The sequence below is a fragment of the Heteronotia binoei genome, chromosome 12 (genome assembly GCF_032191835.1).
Source record: "Heteronotia binoei isolate CCM8104 ecotype False Entrance Well chromosome 12, APGP_CSIRO_Hbin_v1, whole genome shotgun sequence".
Classification (NCBI taxonomy): domain Eukaryota; kingdom Metazoa; phylum Chordata; class Lepidosauria; order Squamata; family Gekkonidae; genus Heteronotia; species Heteronotia binoei.
The window spans coordinates 74,457,645-74,483,671 of record NC_083234.1 but is presented as its reverse complement, the minus strand read 5'-3'; the positions used below and the strand labels follow the sequence as shown (position 1 = coordinate 74,483,671).

Genomic DNA, 26,027 nt, shown 5'->3' with positions numbered 1-26,027 from the left:
AGCACCATTTGCCAAACCAATTCATAATGAACCACGAATCAGCCATTTTTAGAATAAATCGCAGTTCATGCTTCAATTCGTGCCCTGGTTACAGAAAATATTGTGTCACTATTAATCTATAAAAAGTCACATTTATCTCCTCAATGGAGAATGTTAAAACTAGAAAACTATTCCGTCTGCTGCTTCTGAAGAGCGACAAGGTTATTTATTTGGTGAGATAATGCCTCTTGTAATTACGTTTCCAAATTACAGAACTGCTGTTCTGGTGTTATTGCATTATACACTAAAAAACAAACAAAAAATGTATTTGGCCACCTAAGATGGATATCATCATCTACAAGGGGTTAGAACTGCATAAAGGGAAAAACTTCGGCAGGAGCAATCCCTTGCCATTGCAAGCAACAATGGAAACGCTAGACTTGCCAAGGATCTCTCTTTTTACACCTGTCAAAAGCTGGGGAACCCCATCTTGCAAAGCAACCCAATATGCAAGGTGGAACTATATTATGCTACAACTCCCTGAGTCTACTAAGAACTGACAAAAAGCATCCCACAGCAAACACTGAGAACAGCTGATGGTACAAAAGTCAGCAAACAATGCAAACAGATTCCACAGAAACAGGAGACCAAAGAAATTCTTTGGTTGCTCAGTTACAGAGCTGGCATGAATAAGGGTTGCCATTAGAAGAGAAAAGTCTCTTTATGTTTAAATTGAAATTAGGATACAACTCTCCCTCTCTGACACATGTACTAGACAGATAGATCCAAATAGGCAGCCGTGTTGGTCTGAAGTAGAACAAAATAGGAGTCAATTGCACCTTTAAGACCAGCGTAGTTTTATTAAGAACATAAGCTTTCATGCGCATGCACACTTCTTCAGACGAGGAATGAGGTACAGTAAGCAGAGTACAGTAAGCATAGCTGTTGGGGTTTGGAATGCCAAGTGGTACAAAGTTAAAAACCAATAGCAGAATAGTAAAATTAACAAATTCAGAAAACCTTTGATCTGGGTTGCATTAGCGTGGGAAACCATCAAACAGTAACATGTCAGAAAAACAGGTTACTCACCTGTAATTGATGATCTTCGAGTGGTCATCTGTGCAGTCACACACATGGGTTTTCCTATCAGGACGAACCCTACCTCGGAGATTTTAAATAGCTAGCCTAGGCGTTATTTTTGGCGCGCACTCCCTCCCGCTCTGGGGAGCAGGCATCCACTGCGCATGCCTGTAGCGCGAGGGAGGCGCCCAACCCACTCAGTTTCTTTCCCCGCCGCTGACATAATAGGAGCGCGGATATATAAGACAAGTAGCCAGCAGCGGGGACGGCTGGGCGGGCGTGTGTGACTGCACAGATGACCACTCGAAGATCATCAATTACAGGTGAGTAACCTGTTTATCTTCTTCGTGGTCTCTGTGCAGTCCCACACATGGGTGACTGATAAGCTGATCTGCAAGGCGGTGGGTGCTGGCACTAGAGTTGGAGGAAAAAATAGTGCAAAGGTTAGTGCAACATAGGCAGCACATTATAGGCTATAAGGTAAGTAACTACTCACCAAGCCCGGACCAGCTTCTTAGTCAAAGATGGAGCGAAGAACTGCCTGTCCAAAGGATGCATCCCGCCTAGCACGAACGTCCAAAGCGTAGTGCGTGGCGAAGGTCGAGGAGGAAGACCAAGCGGCAGCAGCGCAAATGTCCTCCATGGATACACCCCTGGCAAGGGCAGATGACGTTGACAAAGCTCTTGTAGAATGAGCTCTTATGGCAGATGGAACTGGTTGCTTCGCGAGCTTGTAGCACAGCTCTATAGCAGCAACCAACCACTTTGATAGTCTCTGCGTAGATATCTTTTTTCCCTTATGACGGCGGCCGTAGGCCACGAAAAGTCTGGAGTCTGTGCGGAACGATGCAGTTCGATCTATATAGTAGGCGAGTGCTCTTCTCACGTCTAGACAGTGTAGAGCTTCTTGGCCCTTATCCGTAGGCCGTTGGAAAAAGGCAGGTAAGGTAGTGGTTCTATGCAGATGGAATGCGGAGACCACCTTCGGTAAGAAAGCGGGATCTGGCCGTAACACCACCTTATCATGGTGAAACATGGTGTAAGGCGAGTCCGCTCTGAACGCGCAGAGATCACTTGCTCTTTTAGCAGAGGTGAGTGCAACTAAAAGAGCCGTTTTCCATGAGAGGAGGTGAAGTGGTATCGTAGCCATAGGTTCAAAAGGCGGTTTTACTAGTTGGCTAAGCACTAGTGACAAACTCCAGCTAGGATACATTTGCCGTAGTGGTGGGTGCAAATGTAAGATTCCCTTTAAGAAGGATTTCGCAGCAGGGTGTGAGAAAACAGTTCGACCCTGTACATGCGGGTGAAAAGCTGAGATTGCTGCCAGGTGCACCTTCAGAGAGGAGTACGTAAGGCCCTTTTCTGACAAATGCAGTGTATATGCTAAGATTTGAGGCATGGAAGCCGAGGAGGGTCTGAAATTATGCTTGGTAGCGTAGATGGAAAACCTTTTCCATTTCATGGAATATGACTTCCTTGTTGACGGTTTCCTTGCATTAAGGAGAACGTGTCTTACTCCTTCAGGAAAGTCTGAGAACATATCCTCCAGGCCGTAAGGCGAAGTCTGTTCGGGTCGTGGTGCAGAACCCTGCCGTTCTGTTGGGACAGGAGGTTGTGTGCCCGAGGGAAGTGATGGTAAGTGCTTTCTGACAGGAGGAGAAGGGTTGTGAACCATGGCTGACGTGGCCACCATGGCGTCACGAGAATGCAATCTGTGTTGTCCAGTTGAATTTTCTGTATGCACCGTGTTATTAACGGAAAGGGAGGGAAGAGGAAGTGTAGTGGACCGGTCCACGTCTGTATGAAGGCATCCCCTGCAGACTGTTGTGAGGGCGGACCTCTCATAAAAAAGATCGCACACTGTGCATTGTCTGGTGCAGCAAACGCATCTATTGACGGAGTTCCGAATTTCCGGAATACTGGCAGAAGGTATGACCGGTGGAGTGACCACTCGTGGTCGTTGATGGAATATCTGCTCAGTCTGTCCGCTTGAACATTCTGTATGCCAGGAAGATGTACCGCAGTGAGGTGGATCTGATGGGCAATACTCCAATGCCACAGGTGCATTGCTCTTTTGCAAAGGCGGGTGGATGCTGTCCCTCCTTGCCTGTTTATATAAAAAACCGTCGCCACATTGTCTGAGGCGATCTGTACGTGTAGGCCTTGAAGAGATGGAAGGAACGATTTTAACGCTCTGTGAACAGCTAGAAGCTCTAAGCAATTGATGTGGAGCGACTGTTCGTACGGTGTCCATTGCCCCTGGACCGTGAGTACGTCGAGATGAGCTCCCCAGCCCCATCTCGAGGCGTCTGTTGTAACCACTGCTGATGGACTTGGCCGTAAAAAGGGCATTCCCGCAAGCAGGTGAGCTCGAACTGTCCACCATTCGAGCGAAGGGAGGATGTGGCTCGGAACAGTGAGGACCGTTCCTTGAGATTGGTGTTGGGGTCGAAACGCGCGGACGAACCAGATTTGTAGGGTTCGCATGCGTAGTCTTGCGTGTGTCAGAACTGCCGTTGTGGCTGCCATAAGTCCTAACATGCGCTGAATGTTGAAGGCCGCTTGTTTGGGTTGTTGCATTATTTGTGTGGCCAGCGTCTGAATGGAGGATATCCTGTCCACAGGAAGATACGCCTTGTGGTCCGTGGTGCACAAACGAGCCCCAATAAACTGAATGTCTTGAGTTGGGGTAAGGTGTGACTTTTGATGATTGACCTGGAGGCCCAGGTTTGCTAGGAGCGCAAGTGTGATGGAAATGTCCTTCATCAACTGTGTCCTTGAAGCTCCCACAAGGAGCCAATCGTCTATGTATGGGTAGGTTGCAACGCCGCGTTGCCTGAGGTACGCTGCAATAACCGCCATACATTTTGTGAATGTCCGTGGTGCCGTGGAAAGTCCGAAGGGCAGAGCTCGGAACTGGTAGTGGTTGTTGCCAACGGCGAAACGCAGAAACTTCCTGTGGCATTGGTGTATTGTCAGGTGGAAGTATGCGTCCTGTAAATCTACCAGTGCCATCCAGGAGTTTCTGGGGATTAATGGCAGAATCGATTGTAAGGTGATCATTCTGAATTTTCTGTGGCGGATGAATTTGTTTAGGGCTCTTAGATCCAGAATCGGGCGCTGTCCCCCATCCCTTTTCGGGACTAGAAAGTACCTGGAATAAAAACCTGTCCGATGAAACTGGACTGGGACAGGCTCTATAGCCGCTTTGGCTGTTAAGGTGTCTATTTCTTCCTGAAGGGAAGGTGATGGGGGAGTGGAAACAAAATGATGTCTTTTTGGTGGTGCTTGGAACTCTATGGAGTAGCCCCTCAAAATAATGTTCAGAACCCATTTGTCTGTGGTTATTTGTTGCCAATTGTCGAGAAATGGAAGAAGCCTGGGGACGTGCTGAAGTGGTAGAGGTAGAAAGTCAAAGAGACTGCTTCGATGAAGATGCAGCCTTTTTAGGTGGTTGTGGTCTCTGCTGTCTCTGGTTAAAGGATTGCTTTGGAGGAGGAGCTTTACGTTTCCAGTATTCAGATTGTCGAGGGGATCTGGAACGTTTGAAGGGGGTTGGTTTCCATGATCTGGGCTTATAGCTCTGTTGTTGTTGCTGCTGTTGGGCTACCCCCAATCTTTTCGCTCGTTTGCGGCTGTCGTCCACGGTGGACAGTATATCGTCCGTTGTGGCATTAAAGAGACCTTGGCCATCGAAGGGAAGGTCTTCTATCTTGAATTTTAGATCAGGCTGCAACGAAGAGGATCGAAGCCAAGCATGTCGTCTTAGGGCAATGGAGGCGGCCATCGCCTTGGAAGTGCACCCCACAGAGTGACGGATGGTGTTTATCTGTTGCTTTGAAATCCTGTTGAGCTCCTGAAGTAGCTTGCAGGCTTGTTTCTGGGAGGGCTCAGGCAGGGCAGAGACTAGCGTATTCAGTTGGGAGGAGATATTGTGGGAATACGCGGCGAAGTATGCTAGGTAATTGTTGATCTTGGCAGTTGCCGTCGAGATTGAATACATTTTCCTTCCAAGAGTATCTAACTTCCTGCCTTCCTTCTCAGGGGGTACCGGGTGGCGGGTCTGTTTGGTTTTAGAAGATGAATGCACTATCAGAGAATTCGGTGCTGGATGGCTAAATAAAAATTTCGAATCCGGTGCTTGGATCCTATAAAGGGATTCGATTCGTTTTGAAGTCGGGGGAATGGAGGCTGGGTTGTCCCAAGCTTCTTTGATGGCTTCTAGGTGTACCGGCAGCATCGGCAGAAAGGAACCAGCAGGTAAATCTGAGTGCACCAGGTCGTGTACCACGTCTGTCACCTTGGGTGCATCCGAAGTAAGAGTTACGTTAAGTGCAGAGGCCATATTGGCAATCAAGTCCAGGTATGTCTTTGCCCCTTCGGAAGGTGACAAATCCGCGGGCTTGGCGATATCTGAAGCAGGGGACCCAGGGGACATGGACTGTATCGAATCCGATGATTGAGCTTCGGATTCAGCATCAGAGTCAGGTTCGGGTTCAGGTAGGTCCGGTCTGGTTGGAGTCGTGCTTTTGGGTTCCACTGGAATCGCACCCCTAGGTTTAGAAGTCGAAGTGGAAGGAGTCGGAGACGGCTGTCTCGGTGGTTGCTTGCTCCGTTGGACAGGAGTCGCTTCCTTGGATGGGTTCATGTGATAATCGGTTCGGTACCGAGAATGATGGTATCCGCAGCATGCATGGGATTCGATGGAAGGAGACCTTGAAGCATAATGGCGTCGCCTCGGAGACATGGATGGGGACCGAGATCTCGGGTTGTAGCGATGGCGGTCCCTCCCTCTACTAGGGGATCTCTCCGGGAAACGCGCATGATGGTACCTATATCTCTCCATGCTGGGAGACCTGGCTGGGAACCGATGCGCATCGAAGTACCTGTAAGCATCATGTTTGTACTGGATGGGATTCGACATATCGCGGAACGATCTAGGATTGATGTGGTGTCGAGTCCACTGTTGCGGGTCTCGAATCGGCTCCAGCGCAGGGTCTAGCATGGATCCATGCGGGGAAGGGGATCGGGACGGAATGGGAATAACTTCTTCCGTCTGCTGGTGCGGCGACTCCGTAGCCGGGGTGGTCACTTCCTGGGTGTCGGATCCGGGAGTGGAAGGCTCGCATTGCGTCTCAGGCTCATTCTGTTGTTCGGAGGATTTTCTCGAGTCCTTCGGAATCTTCGGGTCCTTCGGGTCTGTCGGTTTCCGCGGAGCCTTCGGATCGGACGGTTTTCTCGAATCCTTCTGGCCCTTCGGGTCGGAATGCTTATGTTTCTTAGTGTGCTTCCCGCCCTTTGGTTTAGTCGCCGCGGCCGTTTGTTCTGACGTTCTCGCGCCGTCGCCGGCTTTCGCGGCATCGCCGGACTTATGCTTGCTGGGAGCAATGGCCACTGAAGCTGCCGACCTTGCGCCGTCCCCTTGGGGAGTCAGTAGGGGAGGCGACTTACTTGCTGACGAAGATTGCGACATATCAGGCTGGAGCACAGACTCCATTAAGTGGCTTCTGAGTCTAGCGGCTCTGTTTTTTCGCGCCTGTTTGCAAAATTGAAGGCAGTGCGCACAGGCGTCCACTTTATGGGATTCTCCCAAACAGAACAAGCAAAGCGAATGCCCGTCCGATGTAGGGATTTTCGCCCTACAGCGCGAGCACCTTTTGAAAGTTATTTTACTGTCCCTTCCTTCCATACGCCCGGGGGGGGGGGGGTGGGGGTGGGGGAAGGGAGGTCTGAGGAAAAAGCGGGGAAGATATTTATCTAAATCTTTTTTTTTTTTTTTTTTTTTTTTTGAAGATAAGAATATGAAGAAATAGCGAAGGATGAAATAAGAGGAAACTTGAGGAAAACGAAGGCTAGATATCTGAGGTAAGTGAGGAGCGCAACGAGGTAGGACTATCCCGGGCGGCGGTTGGAAAGAAACTGAGTGGGTTGGGCGCCTCCCTCGCGCTACAGGCATGCGCAGTGGATGCCTGCTCCCCAGAGCGGGAGGGAGTGCGCGCCAAAAATAACGCCTAGGCTAGCTATTTAAAATCTCCGAGGTAGGGTTCGTCCTGATAGGAAAACCCATGTGTGGGACTGCACAGAGACCACGAAGAAGATTGTGAGAATGCTCACAAATTCCACTTAAAAAAAGATAGACCAGGGGTCTGATTCAGTATGAGGTAGCTTCATATGTATATATTCCCAGCACAATTTTTATGGGGAAGCAGAACCATAACAGAGGTAGGCAAGCATCCATATAACTTAGGGGTGGGAGGGCACACGCCTGTGACAGAGCACATGCCTGCTTTGCATGCTTATGGCCCCTGGTTCAATTCCTGCCATCTCGAGTTAAAAGATCGCAAGTAACAAGCCTGAGAAAGGTCTTTGCCAGAGACCTGGGAAACTCACTGATAGCCAGGACAGACAATACTGGCCTAGGTGGACTAAGGCAGGAATTGTTTGCTTGTTTTTTAAATGCCATTATTAAATCAGATAAAAATGACAGACAGAACACGGTCAGATTCAGACCTGTTAAAACGCTGCACTTCTGCTGCTCCGAACAGTTTCCCCTGTCTCTGAAGAGCCAATCCTTTAAGACGCTGCCAGCTTGCATTGACTTCATCTTGCTTAGACTTGATTAATTCCTCTTCGGGGTGCTGTTCCTAGAAAGTGAAGGGGAGGGGAACCTTTTGGTGAATTTGCACGTATCAATCTGCTTCTGTTTATCTAGAGCATTCCCTTCCATTATCTTTGTAACCATTTCTTCCTTGTCCCCCTGGAAGACAACAAGTATTATGTATGGCTCAAAGCTCCCCTTAGTGCACAGTTAGAGCAGGAAAGTACTGGAATGTAGGGATGGGCGCAAACCCAAAAAAACCAGTTCGGTTCAGGGCAGCCCCTGAACTGAACCCAGCCCAAAGGCCCAGCACTGAACTGGCAAGTTCAGTTTCTCCTTTCTCCCAATGGAAGGGTTACATGGCTGACAGTCGTTTAACTCATCCGTTTCACTCCCCCTCCCTCATTTAAACCTAACAGCGAATGGGCTGACAGCCATTTCACCAATCCATTTTGCTTTCCCCAGTGAAATGGCCTGCAGCAATTTCAGTCTAAGGGCCAGGCAAGTGTACTCATCAGCTGTTTGGCTGAAATGCCTGGCAGCCATTTCAGCAGTCAGTTTTCCTTTCCCCTGCTTGGAAGTGAAACTCACTGGTGAAACAGCTCACAGTCATTTCAGGGGTCCTTTTTGCTCCCCCCCCCCCTTCCAAGCAGGGAGAAGCAAAGCCCACCGGTGAAATACCTGGCAACCATTTCAGCCTAACAGAGGGATGGGTATGCCTCTCAGCTGTTATGCTGAAATGGCAGCCATTTCAAGCAGTCTGTTTCGTCCCCCTGGCATCTTGAAACCCACCCATGAAATGGCTTGCAGACATTTCAACCTATCAGGTCAGTTGCAGACCCATGCCGCTCAGCTGTTAAGTTTAAATGGCCTGAACAGCCAAACTGAACCAGATAGAAGTCCAGTAAAGACACCTTCCCGAACGCTGGTTTGGAGAGGGGTGGGTGGGTTCCAAACTGGCCTAAGTTTATGCTGAATTTTGCCTCATGAGCTGGTTTGTGCCCATTCTTACTGGGAAGTTCTGAACCTCCTTAGGTCAAGGGAAAAAGACAAGATTGCGTTGCGGAGACACAGAATCACAAGACTGGTCTTTGGTCCAGATGGAAAAGAAACAAGATGAGATGGCCCTTCAGGATATTTGAAAGCCTCTCAAAAATGTAGGAAGAGTGCTGCTAGACAAGACCAGTGGTCCGCTTAGTCCACTACCTCGTTTCTCAAAGAAACCAACTAGATGCCCTCAAAAGGCCTTCAATCACAGCACAGAGGCCAAATTCCCATTGCTGCCCCCCCAATTCATATTTGGAGGTACACTACATTTAGTCATAGCGTTTCGTAGCCACTGACGGACCTACCCTCCCTGGATTTATCTAATCCCTTTAAAAACATCAGAGCTAATGACTGCAACTATGTCTTGTGGCAGTGAGTTCCACAACTTAATTATGAAAAGTACAAAGAAGTATTTTTGCTTGTTCTGAATCAGGTCTCCTCACTTTTGCTGGATGCCCCTGAATTTCAGTAAGGCAGACCTTAAGAAAGTAAGATACTTGTGAAAACAGGTGGTTGAAGCCTCCTGGCCGCAGCTAATTAAGATGAGTACAGTGAGCGGAACACAGATACTTGTGAATTATCTGAGAATGAAGTGGTGGGCTGGCACAGTGCCTCCTGGACCAGACAGCACACACAGCTTAATGAAAGAGGAAGTTCACATTTCCCAAAAAAAAAGGCTACAGCTCTTTAGGGATGCCTGCCTCCTTGCTGAAAAGAAGCTCTGTACCAGGGGTGGCCAAACTTGCTTAACTGAAGTGCCACAGAGAATAGATGTCAGATGTTTGAGAGCCACAGGAGATGAACATCAGATGCTTGAGGGAGGGAGGAAGATGGGGGAGGGAGAGATGGAAAAAAGCAACTTTAACGTTAAATGCATTCTCTAAGCCACCACCTGGCTTGACGGAGAAGTGATTTAAAGAGAGAAATACCTTCTCCCAGCCAGCCTATGGGGTATTGGGGCTTTCGAGAGCCACACAATATGTGTAAAAGAGCCACATGTGGCTCCTAAGCTGCAGTTTGGCCATCCCTTCTCGGTACTGTTCTCCAGCAGATAAAGCAGTACATTCAGAATGTTGCAGATTGCTCCCATCAAGAAAATGTACAATCTTGGAAAGGCACAATCTTCAATTCTGTTGAAGGGGAGGGAGTTTTTAAACCAACTATCCAAGTCCAAGCTAAAGACAAGCCTGAAAATCTATTCTCTTCCTCTCCACCTTCAATCCTTCTCTGGAGAAAGAATCTTGATGTTACTGATTATTGGCCAGAGTCCATATAGTTGTTTATGAACACCGAGATAACACTCAAGCCAGTGCCAATCTCCTGCAGCTATGTGGGACTGTTTTATTACTCTGGGGATATAATTCAAGGTTCAAAGTGTTCATTGTATCTGAATGCTCCAGGAAGTACTTAGTACCTGCAATGCTCCAGGAAGTACTTAGTACTGATGACCGGTAACGCTTAATCTTGTGATTTATGCATTTATCTTGGTTTACAGGACACTGACAAGATTCAAGTTTCTATCTGAATAAAGCTAGTGATGAATCCATCGATGGTAATAGAAACCAACCAAAGCCCTTCCTAGGCAGTAGGAATTCAGCACCATCCTGGGCCTAAAACAATCTGTTCGCTCACTCTGGTCTTTCCAGGAGGTTGAGTAAATAGATCCTGGAAGGGGTAATAAGAAGCATCCAGGGCCTGAGAAGATTAGGATGGCACATACCCAACTAGAGCTGCCACCAGCCACACTGGCTCCCGGTGGAATACCGAGTCAGATTCAAGGTTCTGGTTTTGACCGTTAAGGTCTTGAGCAGCCTGGGACCATCTCCTCCACTATGTCCCTGGAAGAGCACTGTGCTCTACTAGTAACAACTTCCTGGTGATCTCTGGCCCTCAGGAGGTCTGGCTGTCCTTGACTAAGGTCAGAGCCTTCTCAGTCTTGGCCCTGACTGGTGGAACTCTGTCAGATAACATCAGGGTCCTGTGGGATATTATGCAAGTCCTCAAGGTCTGTAAGACAGAGATGTTCCATCAGGCTTTTGGCTGAGGTTTGCTGACCAGCTGGCACCTTCCATTTTTCACCTTGAACATATGAACATATGAAGCTGCCTTATACTGAATCAGACCTTTGGTCCATCAAAGTCAGTATTGGCTACTCAGACTGCCAACGGCTCTCCAGGGTCTCAAGCTGAGGTTTTTCACACCTATTTGCCTGGACCCTTTTTTTTTGGAGATGCCAGGGATTGAACCTGGGACCTTCTGCTTCCCAAGCAGATGCTCTACCACTGAGCCACCGTCCCTCCCCTCATATCACCTCTCAGCCACCTCCTCTCCAGGCTAAACATCCCCAGCTCCTTCAACTTTCCTCATAGGACTTGGTCTTCCCCCCACCCCCCCAATGCTTCGTAAGTTTTCTTCTTCCTCCCATTTCCGGTAGTCCAGAAATGTAGATAAAAACCCACCAGGCATCATCTGGGCTTATAAATAATTTTTAAAATTAAATTATGTTGGTTTTTATCCTGTATGCTGTTTTATAATACGTGCTGTACATCGCCCAGAGGCCGGCATAAACTGGGATAGGGCAATTAATCAAGTGCAAATTAACAACGACAACAACGATAATAAAATAGTAATTGCAATGGTCTTTCTCTCCTTCCCATCTGACTGATAAACAAAGCAGCTGTTTTCTTCACACATGACCTCAATACAGACTCCAGTCATCCTCTTCACAGTAAGTGTTTTGAAGTGAAAACATCAGTAGTTCTGGAGGGAAATTAGCTTAACCTCACTTAATTACGCTACCGAGTAGGATGCGCAAGGACCTTTGTTGCCATCAAAAGTTATTACCTGGATGAGCTTGCCAGCAAATTGGTTCACTTCATTCACTCTCTCTTCGTGGGCTGCCAAGTCTGTCTGGAACTCCTCAAATTTCTTCTGCAGAACCTCAACATGTTCCAGGTCTTGGCCGAGCTCTTCTGATGTTACAATCGCCTCCTGACAAGAATAACAACCCACCCAATACTTAGCACATTTCAATAAAGCAAAAGAAAAACCTTTCCACCAGAATTTCATACAAGGACATTAAAAGAAAAAAAGAATTCCCCTGGACGCTGCAGAAGACATCTTTGTAGGCCAGAATTTTAGCTCTGGTATCTTGAAGTCTACTTGGCCCAGTAAGAGATTATTATCTTGTTCCTTAAAATGGCACTGAGATCCTCTAGAGTAATGAAAGCAATTTAGCAGGGTGAGAGTTGCCAGTGGCATGAGACAAGGAGACGCAAGAAAAGTTACAAGGGCTGTTTGTGGCATTTAACAGCCTAATTGTGGTTGATGTCGCTGTTTAGCCAAGGTAACAAACATGACATTTTGCAGCCATGGAAGAAAGGTGCTGCGGTCACAGCTATACTCTCCCTTTCAAAACGTATTCATTCATTTATGTATAGTAGACTCAAATAGACAGGCTGCTTCGCCACTACACAGCCTTGGCATCTTAAAAAACAATATGTACCATATAAATGACTGTGCTGTGATTTTCACCAATGGCAGGGAGCTTAAACTGACACGTCACTTTTGCAAAATACACATACTGGTACTTTAAAAGCAACGCCAGCCTTGCCTTCCAGTTCCAGGATGTCAAGCAGTTCTTTTTCATCCACCCATTTTCACCTCTGCCCATCTTTTAAACGTTTCCCCCCCAACTTTTCCCAGTGAGGCTGTAATGATCTAACAATGCCTATTCGTTGTAAAGAATGATCAACGGTAACTTAAATGATCCGACTGTGCTACTTTTGTGCCACGACAAAACCCACAGATGTCTGCTCCCCCTTTTCCCAAGCCCAATTTCCCTCAAGGCAATAGGATGCCAAGGAGTTACATTATCCCAGTGAGTGATTTTAGCCACAACACAGATACCTTGTCATTGATCCAGTCCATCACGTCTTCGCATTCCCGTAAATACTGCACAAGCTTCTGAGCTTGTAGAAGTTTGACTCCTTTCTCCCTCGTTTTTTCCAACAGCAATTCCCAGAGACGGTGAAGTTCTTGCAGTCGAGTCTACGGTTTTTTATTTTAAAGAAAAATGCAATGAATAGCTACACAGGGAAGACATTACACCACTGTTACTATTGAATTTGTTTTTATAGATTAAAGCTTTATGTAGCTATATCCTATACCGTAACACATTTCATCGTCTTTCTGCCCTATATGGTCTTTCTCTATCTCTCTGTATGTACGATATATGTAAAATGTATACACACCCCTACCAACTGTGGGCAAAACATGTTACTAGTCCATTCAAGCCATAATAAATCTATTAGCCTTTAAGATGCCATAAGGCTTTCTTTCTTTTTGTTTGTTGAAAGAGACTAAGATAACTGCCTTTCTGGAATTTGTTAGAGACTGTCAGTCCAGGTCAATGCAGTAAGTTAAAAGAAGTCACCTGAAAACTGCGGTAACATTACACAGTCTCCCAATAGCATTAGTCTTCAAAAGGGGTAAGTGCTGCTCACAGGGACAAGTCACCCTCTGTCTTCTATAAGATTCCTCTACAACACTGATCAGCAAACAAGGATTTTTAACAAGAATCTCATGTATCCAAATGCCAGTCCTCTGCATCAGCTGTCTCTCATATAATCCTTATGGCTCCTTTCTTCTAACCAATTTTTCCTCCAAAATCAATTCACACAAATTACTCTACAAAACCTGAGATTCATAACATAGTATAATATGAACTTTGTAGGATGTTGTAATACAAGCAGATTTAAAAATACACTCTTTGGACTCAGTTTACTTGTGTCAAGTTATACATAAACCTTTAACGGGTAGAAAAGATGATGTTTATTTAATGGCTAAATTACTAAAATGTTACAATGATTGTCAAACACAGTCTGGGAAAAATTACTGGAAGAATCTAGAACAGCTGCTAACACTTAAAGAGGAAATCTTAAAATTAAAAAAGAAAGATGTCAAGCACACACTTGAAAAACAGGGCAAGGTCTGCTCCACCCAGCATTCACTGTGTTGTCATCATCAATAAAGATAACTGGAAAGTCAAGCCGAGTGGAATGGTGGAAACCTTATGAAAAGCATACCCTATCAAATCATATGAAAAGCATCATCAATTCAGCTGTGACTTTTTAAAAGGGAAAGGAAACAGCTCACACCGCTGGAGATTATAACAATCACAGGGCAGACCTACGTGTTACAAGAACAATGAGGCTGCTGCCAAAAATGGCATCCCAGCATCAAGTTTCCCACTCAGTAATGTGCAGTAAAAGTCACCCATTGTGCTGACATCATCACGTGTATTTCCCTGCACCCACTGGCAGCAGCCAGAAGCACCGAGCAGGAGTTGAGAAATTCACAAGACAGCAACGAGACATCGATACATTCTAGTACACATCATGGATGGAGAGAACTCCATTAGAATTAGGATGCCCTGTGTTGCTTCCTGCAACATGCAGTTCCACTCTCAAGCATCAAATCAAGGGAAGGAAAGGACAGAGGCGTTCAAAGGAAACAAAGAAAAAAGCAGCACCCACACAGCCAATAATCCACCTACTCGTATGTGCGACCCAACTTGGATAGTGGTTACTATTGGACGCTGTGCGGTCCTGTACGGCGTGAAAGACTGAACCATTGACACACGGGTTACCATTGCAAACAGAACACATTATCAGAGCCAATATCCAAGAGCAGAGCCCCAAGTTAGCACATTTTTAGAAAAATTGGGCTGCGTTCCACAAAGCTGTTTATTTAGGGAGTGGCTCTGCAGGCATACCGTTCTTGGGAACATAACTATGGCCTTCTCTAATGCAAGCCGTTTCTGAATTATAGCCTTAGATTGCTCGTCTCTGGAAAGCAAATCTCCCCCCCCTTCTATAATGACAAGATCATAACGACCTTGCAGCACTTTCCTAAGCTCTGCCTGGCAACAACAATGAATGCTTGTTCTACCATATATATATATTTATATTACATACTTGAATTTAATTTATAATGGAGTGCTGGAAGTCTATAAGTTAATACAACCAGTGTTGATCCTGAAGTGCTGTATCAGTTCTAGCATTTAGAAGAAGATGAAGATGATATTGGATTTATATCCCGCCCTCCACTCCGAAGAGTCTCAGAGTGGCTCACAAGCTCCTTTACCTTCCTCCCCCACAACAGACACCCTGTGAGGTAGATGAAGAAATTGGATTTATATCCCGCTCTCCACTCCGAAGAGTCTCAGAGCGGCTCACAATCTCCTTTACCTTCCTCCCCCACAACAGACACCCTGTGAGGTGGGTGGGGCTGGAGAGGGCTCTCACAGCAGCTGCCCTTTCAAGGACAACCTTTGCCAGAGCTATGGCTGACCCAAGGCCATGCTAGCAGGTGCAAGTGGAGGAGTGGGGAATCAAACCCGGTTCTCCCAGATAAGAGTCCGCACACTTAACCACTACACCAAACTGGCTCTTAACGCTCTTTAGCAACAGAGTGCAGCCTTGAGAACTAACTTTTAAAACTGGTCTCCTACCACATTCCAAGAATTGCTAGACATCAAAACTATCTGTTAAATGTAGTACTGTTAAGAAACAGAAAAGGTAAGAAAGGGCAACAGCCCCCCCCCAATTCATTTAACTCCAGAAACTCCAATCTTGACAAAAAAATTAAATATCTAAGGTTTTTTCCACCCTTAAGGTGCTCAAACTCAAACTTCAGGGTATGGAGGTGTGGGATCCACATAATGGGGAAGAGTTACTGGCAAAAGCTAGACCCTTGTTGTCCAAAGGCACAGATGCTGAAAGGATGCTCATACAACCTCTTCAACTGGGGCAAAGGGGAATTCTAGCCACAGCTCTGAGATCAGTGGTTTTCAAGCCAATTGCTAAAAGGGACCTGACCTGGAAGTGAAATCATCCCCAGCACTGGAAGTGAAATCATCCTCCTCCTCCACGCCATTCATAAAACTGCTGCTCAGTTGCCACCTCCCCTTTCAGAAGATTACAAGGCAAACTGGCTGGGGATCTGGAACAGCACTGCTACTGTGAGGTCCATAACATAGCACTTAACACTGCTTCCCCACCACAATGCCATTTGTAGGGGACCTACTAACAAGCAGCCTGTCCTGGAAGGGTCATGTCAAACCCTGCAAGAAGTATAGTTCTTCAACACTCACTCGTATGGTTTCAGAAGAAAAATGTCCTTCATTAATCATCAGGTTACCAGTCTCATCCAATTTAACGATGGCTCCAGCGTTGGCCTGAACTTCCGCTTCAAAGGCCTGGTGTTTCTGTAGCTTCCCCTGAAAGGAGAAAGAGCCACGCATGTCACCTACGTCATTCCCTCCTAGATATTTAAGCTCTTTCAAGTGCATCACCGGGTCAACTATCTGCCTGTGCCCAGCACCTGCAATCTGAAGGTGGCCCCTACCTGCAGGTTGGTTGGGTCTTTGTAATTCTCATCTGATGCGATCTGGAGTTTCTCTTGGATCCATTTTTCCAGCTCATCCGCATCCCGCTGGAAAAACTGGAACCTGTAGGAATCTTCCAGCTTTTGGCGCCTCAAGGTGGACAGCTCCTTGAACCGGTGGTAGCGGTCCAGAACCTGCTGACGCCTCTCTTGAATGTCTTCTGCTGTTTCCAGCACTTTTACTCCAGTGGGATCCATTTTCTAAAAGACAAGAGATGTCAATTAGTTCTTTTGACATGATACGCAGCCAGCACTGGCAGAAAGGAAATCCAAGTGAGGAAACGACACGCGTTCCCTTATGTTAAAATGCCAGAACACAAGGAAGGAGTAACTTGGGTCTTATAAGTCTGGATGCAGGTTAAAAACAACGGCACTTCAACAGACAGCGGAAGAAGATAGCAAAGGAAACTGAGAGCCATTTACAGATTGGCTTATGCTGCTGCAGTCCTATGGGAGCCCGCAAATTGCCACTGAAGGCGATTTCTGAAAGTCAGCAGAGAAAGACTGCCCCACCCTTTTTATTGAAACAGTGAGGCACCAGAAAGCTTTTCATTTGTTCAAAATTACACCATAGCAGAGTCAAGCACACACTGTTTCCCAAATGACAATGGCTGTACTCCTAGGCAAACGAAGTGAGAAAGGCAGTTTGACTAAAACCATCGGGATTTCTGCAACAGGCATGTTTACAACTTAGTCTTCTGGATTCTCCTCATCCTTCAGTTAAATCAAAGGTCATAGCTTCACCTGCAAAACTTATGATGCTAGGTTTACTGCAGAGCTCTCTTCCTTATGTTCTTCTTGCCCACAATCAATCAGTCTTTGCCAGCTGCACATCGCAATTTTAACCCTGGTCTCATGCCTAAAATTCTATAAATTAACTGCTGCCTCCTCAAGCTCCAAAAAGGCTGTGAAAAATTTTTATTTACTCTTCCCCAAAGAACTACAGATGCCTGTCTATAGAGTCCACTTATATCAATGATGATAAGACATAACATAATTGACTTAATTAAGAACATAAAAGAAGCCATGTTGGATCAGGCCAATGGCCCATCCAGTCCAACACTGTGTCACACAGTGGCAAAAAAAAATTATACACACACACACACACACACATATATATATATACACACTGTGGCTAACAGCCACTGATGGACCTCTGCTCCATATTTTTATCTAACCCCCTCTTGAAGCTGGCTATGCTTGTAGCCACCACCACCTCCTGTGGCAGTGAATTCCACATGTTAATCACCCTTTGGGTGAAGAATTAGACAAATGTCACAAAGGTTAGGATTTAAAGAGATGTCCCCAGTGTATTTTTCCTTTCCCTTTTTAAATATAAGACCCCTTGCCATACCACAAATGACTAATCAGATCCCTCAAATTTTCAAAAAGAAGTCTGAGGAGGTGGCTATTCAAAGAACACAGATCCAAACCATTCCGGAGTAGTGCTCAGAGCAAGAAATATCAATTACTCTGCACTTCTAAAAACTGTATCTGGAAGACGTTTCAGCCATAACAGATGGATGCATTTCAAACAAGTTTGGTTACACTGGTTGCATTATAAGAATGTTTAAAAACAAATTATAATTAATAAACAGCAATAACAAAATTTGCGAATGAGATAAACACAGGCTTGGAACCACAAACAGGCGTATTCGTAGGGGCCTGGAAGGGCTGTATCTTCATTTCACCATGTGTATTCAGTGGCAAATCTGGGCTTCTTGTCATGCCATGTGTGGAATGGCCATTAGGCCATGACATCTGACACTCCTCTCCCGGCCACTTAAAAGCCAACAGAATGTCAGTACTGGCAAATAAAACTTTGGTATTTTTTTTTAAATAAAAAGACCGACAGCTGCTTTCAGAATTTATAAAATGAGCCGCTGTTATTTAATCTCTTCTCAGCTGCATGCTACCCCGCCAGAAAAAAAACACACCCTGGAAACACATCTGTATGCAATTTTCTTTTTTTAAAAAATAACTCCCCAAGGTAGGGAAATATTTGGTGCACAGCCTTATCTTTCCTGTTAGAATCCAGGCCTCTGAAAAGGGCGGTGGTGCTGGACAAGAACACATGACACACGGGGGTAAATTTACACATTCCAGAGCTTTCTCCTAACACAATCCCACTATGCCAGGGGTGGCCAACGATAGCTTCTCCAGATGTTTTTTTGCCTACAACTCCCATCAGCCCCAGCCAGCATGGCCAATGGCTGTAGCTGATGGGAATTGTAGGCAAAAACATCTGGAGAGCTACTGTTTGCCACCTCTGCACTATGCTGAAGGGCAGCCGTTTCAGCAGCAGTAGTTATTCTTGTGAACTCTGAGGCCCCCCCAACTGCATTGCGGTATTTTAGGAAGGGATGGGGGGGGGGGTGATGAGGTTGCTGAAACCTGGAAGCTTCATTTATTAAATCATAACTGAGTATTTTCAGAATGCTAACTTCCCAGACAAAGCCAGGATGCAAAGAAGCCTCTGTCGGCTTCCAGCATCCTCACAGTCATGCGGCGGCCCTGAGGCGGACTGACGTCAATATTTTTAAAGAGAGGCCGTCCAGCTACACCAGTTCAAGACCAGATTAGCCGCACTGACAAACCAGTTTAGCAACAACTCTCCCACAAAAGCAGTGATGACATGCTAAACGCCCTGAGCCGCCTCGGTGGGAAGGGCGGGATATAAATCGAATAAAATGAAATGAAGTGACTAATTACTACAAATGAAATGCTAAGTGCCGGCAACAGAATCTTTGGAAAGCTGCGCTGGCAAGGCAGGAGGCGGTTTTCCACCTGCGCCTGCCTTCCCCCCACCTCCTTTCTGTTTCCAGTCCTGTTTCTATAGCACAGGGAGACATTTTGCTTCTTCCTTTGTGTTGCCTTTACAGAACCCACCATTATTCCCCGGGGTTCAGCTGCTTGAGAAATCCATATTCTACTTTTGGCCCAAATGCATTTTAGGATTCACAGAGTTAACCAACCAACCCCCCCTCTCCACCCTTGCTATTCTGATCACGCAACTCAGTTTGCCCTTTCAGCAGAATTGACAGAAACGAAAGGCTCTCTTTGTAAATGGAGCAAGTCAATCGGAAAAGAAGCGCCTGGGTCCAGGAATAATGGACTGCTCTTTCCTGTGTGTGTGGGGGGGGGGGGAGGCTGACGTCAGCAAGCCTGCGTTCTGCCAAAATGCGATCGGCCCTGGCTGGGGAGATGCAAGCACAGACGGCCGGCTAGTGCTGATGCTGCAAAGCAACACAGTGTGCATCCAAAGTTTCCACCTAGGAACCACAGAGGCCCCTGCCGTTTTCACGCGAGAGCCATTTGGCAACCTGTTTCCGTACGGCCAGACCACTGCAGCAAGGCTTGCCTCTGAGCAGAACAAACAGATCAAAAGGAACTTGTGATATTCACATGTAAAACGTTTTAAATTCAGAAAGGCTCAGAGCTCAACACGGAATAACAGGCGTTGTTCTCGGCCCTGTGCGCAAAGATGTCATCATCGCATTCCACACATTACTGCTGGCTGCCCAGCCGGGTGCAGTACAGAGACCAGCCCCGCCTGTCTCAATCTGCACTGTGCTGATAAGGTCAAACATTACATAGAAAGTTCCAGACTGAGGAGGAAAGCTGAATTAATTGAGTTGCTTTCTTCTAGGAGCCAGAGCTCCGAGGACAGCTCGAAGTGTCAGGGGAAAATAATGAAGAAACCAGATCTCCTGCAGTGCCACAATCACCTTGGAAATGGTGCACTGGCCTCCAGAATTAAAGTTAAAATCCTGTGAAATGGGTACTACCAGGGTGAGCAAAAGCAAAAAAGCATTAAATGGTCTCCATCTCCCTTACACTTTAAAGTTACGGCTACTATTGGTGGTTTCAGTGCAACAACAGCAAAGGTATATGTGTGGAGGGGGAACCAATGGAGAGTAAGGACTCCACTGCAGTTTTCTGAAACAGTCCCACAGAAACAATAACTAACAAACGGAATGCTCGGCATCTTACTGGGAATGTCAACTGGTGGGTATTTTTAGACGCTGCAATGCAATGGTTGGTCAGGATATCAGCAACATGATTCACAAAGGAAAACCTGCTGCAGAGAAGACAATTGAAACAGCACTAAAATGCTGCCCAAGCCAAGACATTTTCATGCCAGACTGCTGTTCTACATTTAGGTTTCTCCTACACAGCAGCAACCGTTGTGGTGAAGGGAAAAACCTGCATGCTGTCAATGGCAAATAACACAGCAGCATCTGTTTTGAGGTGTGGATGCAAGCTGGAAAGCAAACATATCTGCTGCAAAACAGACACATACACACTCTCTGCACAGACTGGGGTACATACTTGTCCTTCCTTGTGTGGGAAAAGTGTCATAGGTTAAGGGGTCCTTGTTCAATCTCTTCATTCCTACCATTATGTATTCTGGTGCTTAACACATTTGGTTGCCCACACTGTAGCACAAAATTCTTAGGGTTGGTTACTTGTGCTCGTAAGCAACTGAAGACAAGTTCAGTGCACCACTGTGTACCATTGTAAGAAGAAAACCAACTGTTTAAGAAGAACAAATGGAGATGAGCTCTGCCCTTCCCCCAACCCAGGATCCCTGTATTTTAAAGCCACCTGCTGTAATAAGCATTTTTGCAAATTTAAAAATAAAACACACCGCAGGCAGACAACTCCTTAATAAATCTTCCATTCCTAAACAGCCCAGAACTGCAGATGTTTCTCCTCATGTCAAGATATTTTTTAAAAGCAGTAAACCATCTAAAATCTCCAAAAGACCGAAATTAATTCTTGTGGTTCTATGTTAATAACTTGCCAGAATTGGGTTTTTAAGGAAGGGGGAGAGATAGGGCTAAGTGATTTTCAGGGCTTTGAAAAAGATTTTGTCTGCGGAACTAATGCAGCAATTCCAAAACCCACAGCAATCCCTAAATTCCAGTTCCAGATTTACCTGGAGTCACTTAATACCCTTTCTAAGCTTTGGGTTATGCCTTTTTAGAAGTTCTCCCTAGAACTCAAAAAGCAATATCTCAGCTAAGAATGGAACATCTGTTTGGATGCCGCATGTAGCTTCAACAAGAAAGGAAGGTCAGCCTGCCTTGGAAACCTTCTGCAGTACGCAAACAGAAAGCAGACTTCACTTCTGTTACTTTCAGACATGACCTTTAAACACTGCACTATTGTGGCAATTTTAAACAGAGGCTGACCAGAGATGCAAAATGCCAGTTTGCCCAGGAGGAAGGACTGTTCCTGTTCTCTGGCCACAGGAAATCATGACAACAAAGGAGCTGACCAATCGCCTTGAATGTGTACCCTTAATTCAACAACCAGATTATGGCAATCATCTTCATCTGATGGCTTGCATAATGACTTTGCTGTGTTTTTTCGCATGGGATGGAATAAAAGAGAATCTCTGCAAGCCATGGGAAATTAGTACTTTTTAATGCAAGATGTAACAGAAATATTTGACGATACCCTTGATCATGTACAGCTTTTTAATACTCTTCCGTTCCGTATCGATCAGGGCCATGCACAAACTAGCAGGGACTGCATTTTATACCACAGTTTCTGAGAAAAATCAATTATCTTGGAATGTGTGGCATTAAAAAACCACAGTGCAAGTAATCTCTGAATTTCCAACCCTATTCTTCTTGGCATTATCTTGCTATCATCATTTTGTACCACTCGGAGAGCAGCTTACTTTATCTTGGAATTAGAGAGGTTTTACATTCTCTCTCTTGACATAAATTCTGTATTCTGTGACCTACTTAATTTCATTAAAGCGAAACAAACAGGAGAAAACGTCACCTCCAGTACAGCAGAGACAATAATGCAACAAAACTGCAGTCCAATGTAATAATTGGCACAGAAGCACTCCGGCAGATTATCATCAAAATGAGTCCTGTACCAAATATGCTGCAATATGCTGGTAGACTGCATCAGCCCACAGTTCTAAAAGGCCAGTCCACTTGGAAAAGGCAACCCACTCCAACAGCATCTCACACAAAAACATCATGCTACTTTAAAAGTCCTAATAACTGGTCAGAAAAGCACGCTCATCACACACCATGCACTGGGAAAGGTGTTATGATTTGAAACTCAAAATATTTAGACCCCCCCCCCTCCCCCGCAATCCTGCCATCAGAAAGCCATAATGACTTGCCTGATTTTGGGTTACTTTTTCGCTTTAGGTAATAACGCACGCGCATACAGCTTTAAACAGATTCAGTGCCAATGTTATCACTGCCAAAAGGGGGAGGAAATGCAAACAGGAAAAAAAATGGCTTTATTATTACATGCATATTGTAAAATACCTGGACTCTGATTTTGCGAAACGATGACAACATGATGGAAGAATGCAGACTCTAAAAGGGAGGAGTACACTGTGATCATGTCTTATGGGCTATGCACAGATTCAATCAGGTGCAACTTTTAACAAACACACAAATATGGCCAACAATCTCCCCCAACCCCCTACTTGAAAAAGAAATATTTCACGGCCATTCAGGTAAACTGCCACACATTTCTTCTTCATTCAAAATTAAAGCAGCCCAGCATCCTAAAGAAAGCACGACGAGAAATTAACATGTGAACAAGCTCCCTGTGGCTACTCTTCCAAGTTCAGCCTCACCGCATTCTGGTTTAACGAAACTCAAAAAGGATTTGAGCGTTTGAGATGCAAACCCCTTTCAAAAGGGCCTCTTGCGTAGCTGCTACACACCTAGATAGGCAGAAGGTGGAAAAATATCCGTGTGGCAATGGTTGTTTGGAGAGCGGGATAATGAGGATGTCAGATATAGGTCTCATAAGAATTCACCACATCTGACAGCCACACACCATGGTGCTTCACGTTTAAAAACACCATGTCTCTCTCTTCTACCTCCTTCCTCAAAGAAATCCACATTTGCAGTGACATGGCTTAATACATTATAAATTATTTATTATGGAGAGACCGGGGTGGGGGAGGAGTATGTCGCGCCGCTTGATCTCCGGCCAACCAACAGGAGCCTGGCACTGAACTGCATTCGGCCATCTCTCATGCCCCATCCGCAGTCTGCTCCACCCTGCTATGGCTCCAGATACTAGTGACAAGGCAAAAAGAGCATCACGGCTGTTAGAAGAGGAAAAGGTCCCAGCTCAAAAGCCCACCAAACTACTCCTAAGCGACACACAGCAAAATGGAACAATGGAACACAACCTCCTAAGAGGCCAGACAAACACAAGGCCTCATTTCAATAGCCTTTTTTGAACACGGTCAGTTTCACAAGAGAAATGAAATCCTTAGCAATCCTCAAGTGACACACTTTTATTAATTTCATGGTTATGGACCTCAATAATTTCAATTCCACTGTGACAGACAGGAGGGAGACGCTGCTGAATTTTCACATGCCCCGTTTCCCTCTCACTCCACAGCTGAATTCATTTGTGGCTTCTTGCCAATGCTGCAGAACCCCCCCACCCCCAGCCACTTGATAATTTCTACCCTACTAAGCTATAAAATCAATGCAATTTTAGAGGGCAGCTAATTTCCCAGCCCTCTCTAAAAATTTCAAATTAAAAGAATATAACATTTTCCTCAAGGAGTATTTTCAAAATAAGCAAGAACAGTCTAGAATCTTTTACTTCACCCCAATGAATAATATATCTCTGAAATGTACTGCATACCCTGTAGTAAGAAATCAGAAAGCTCCCAGTACTATCTTCTGTCTGTCTAAATCTTTAACTCCAAATGATCACACCAACCCCCCCCCCCCAAACCCCCACCCTATGCAGAGCCATTAGAAACAGCTCAATTGTTATCCAGGTTGAAAGAATAAAATCAGCAGAGAATGAAGTAATTACTCCACCACACATAACAAATATTTCACTAAGCATAAAAATGAATCAGATACAACTGCAGAATCTAAGTCACCACAGTGGTAAAACATCCTTCACTGTCACAAGAAGGATGAACATAATTAAAAATAATGATAAACCTCTAACCTATTATATTGTGTATATAAGCTGACAATAGGAAAGAAATTATCAGGCTTAATAACTATTTTCAATGCACAGAAAATGCACTGTGATTAGGCAGAGGCCCAGAAAAAGGGACAAAAGTTTTGAAAAGAGATAACAACCTGGCATTTTGAGCCAAAAGGTCTGTTGAAACATAGCCAAGTCATATGGCTGGAAAACGATTCCATTGTTTTTAGGGACTGTTAGTGCTCTTCCATTTTTTGAATTTTAGAAAAATGCAACATTCTCTCCTCCTTTCTTGCTAAGACAAGAGAAACTGCTCACACCACTCATTGTGCTAGTTACCTGATTTACTGTGCACAGCTAATCTAGTTTAACTGGAAAACTCTTATACTTAGAAACCATAGCAAAATCTCATGTGTTCCTGTTCTGCTGTTATTGACTAACCCTGGACAAGGCTGAGAATGTGAACGTTCAGGGAAGCCATTACTGCGGAATTCTTCCCTGTCTAGTTCCCCCATTTCCAACCAAGTGGGACGGGACCCAAGCCTGCTTCAGAACAGAGGAGCCATCTTCCCTGGCCCTTTTCTTGAAGGAGCAGAGAGCTTGGCTGTCAGCGTGTATTTGTCAAGGATACCAAAGTCACTCCCAAAGGCTCTGAATGAAATTCCTGCAGCTGCTATGCTGGGTGGAGCCTCCCCTTCTCTTCCTCCCCCCCCCCCACCAATACAATGTCGACTCCTACATCTCTTCCAAGGGCGGAAAGAACAACCACTTCATCAAGCAGGAAAGCAATGTCACAACAGCCACCCCCACCCTCTTATACAGTCAAGCTTAGTGAACTGGGATTTGGAATGGAGATGCTGCAGTTAACGATGTGTTTTATATATATTTAAAATGTGGAGCAGTGTGCCAGCGAACATGCCGTTGACCAGTTATCAATGGCAGGTGGCCACATTAGCAACAGGGCAAGCGCTCAGTGCCACAGCTTATTCCTAGAATAACTACCTCCCCCTCTTTTGTACTCATGGTCACTAATACAGCTTAGAACCACCATATTTAAATGCATGCAGCAAAATAAAACAGGAGTCCAGCAGCACCTTAGAGACAATGTATTCTTCCACAAGCTTTCAGGAGTCAGAGCTCACTGCATCGCATACATCATGACTCTCAACCAGAATAAATTCTGACAAGTCTTTAAGGTGCAGCAGGTCTCCTGTTTTATTTTGCTGCCACAGACTAACACAGCTAGCTATCTGGAATTACGCGGCACAACAGCTACTGTTTGTTCATGCATTCTTTGTAAAAAGAAAGACAAGAGAAAATACAGTATGATAGCTACCCTCAAACCTTCCCCTGGCACTTCCGTGCATTTAATATTTTTTAAAAAGCACTTGCCACACTGCTTCCCTATAAATTTGTCAGCAAGGACAAACAGGTAATAAAGACAGATACTTAGAAAGATTCCCAGTGGGAACCCTGAGGGAGGCAGAATTAACCTTGTTACCAGGGAGCAGGGGAGAACAACTCACTGGGTGGTCCAAGCAAGGCTGAAAAATGTTTCAAAACCCTCAGCAGCAACTGTTTTAGGCACTTGGCATAAGATCTTTCCAGGTAATCTGAGTCATGATCAAAGTGCATATTCTTTTTGTCTTATGTGGAGGTTGTTATTTGGCCAGGATTACATAGTAGTTACGAGTGTCAGACAAGGATCTGGGAAACCCAGGTTAGAATCTGCACTCTGCCACGGAAGCTCGCTGGGTGACCTTGGGCCAGGCACACACTCTTAGCCTTACCTATTTCAGGGGGCTGTTGTGGGAATGAAATGGTGGAAAGGAAAATGATGTAAGCTGCTTGGAGCTCCCTCTTAGGAGAAAGATGGGATACAAATGAAGCCAATAAATAAAGCTCTACTTGAACAGTT

General features: G+C 45.5%; 1 protein-coding gene across 8 annotated transcripts in view; it reads right to left on the bottom strand.

The window, feature by feature from the left end:
- Positions 1-26,027, bottom strand: part of SPTAN1 (spectrin alpha, non-erythrocytic 1) — a 95,190-nt gene that overhangs the window by 67,499 nt on the left and 1,664 nt on the right. For 7 of the 8 annotated variants that reach the window (XM_060251307.1, XM_060251311.1, XM_060251308.1 and 4 more), the window contains exons 1-6: positions 22,459-22,504; positions 16,115-16,354; positions 15,861-15,986; positions 12,614-12,754; positions 11,549-11,695; positions 7,570-7,703 (exon numbers count right to left, since the gene is read on the bottom strand). In XM_060251307.1, coding sequence (XP_060107290.1) covers positions 7,570-7,703; positions 11,549-11,695; positions 12,614-12,754; positions 15,861-15,986; positions 16,115-16,354; positions 22,459-22,491 — 821 coding nt within the window. In that variant the 5' untranslated portion in view covers positions 22,492-22,504. Of the gene's footprint in view, positions 1-7,569; positions 7,704-11,548; positions 11,696-12,613; positions 12,755-15,860; positions 15,987-16,114; positions 16,355-22,458; positions 22,505-26,027 lie in introns of those variants that run through there. The other variant, XM_060251309.1, reaches the window with a different exon arrangement.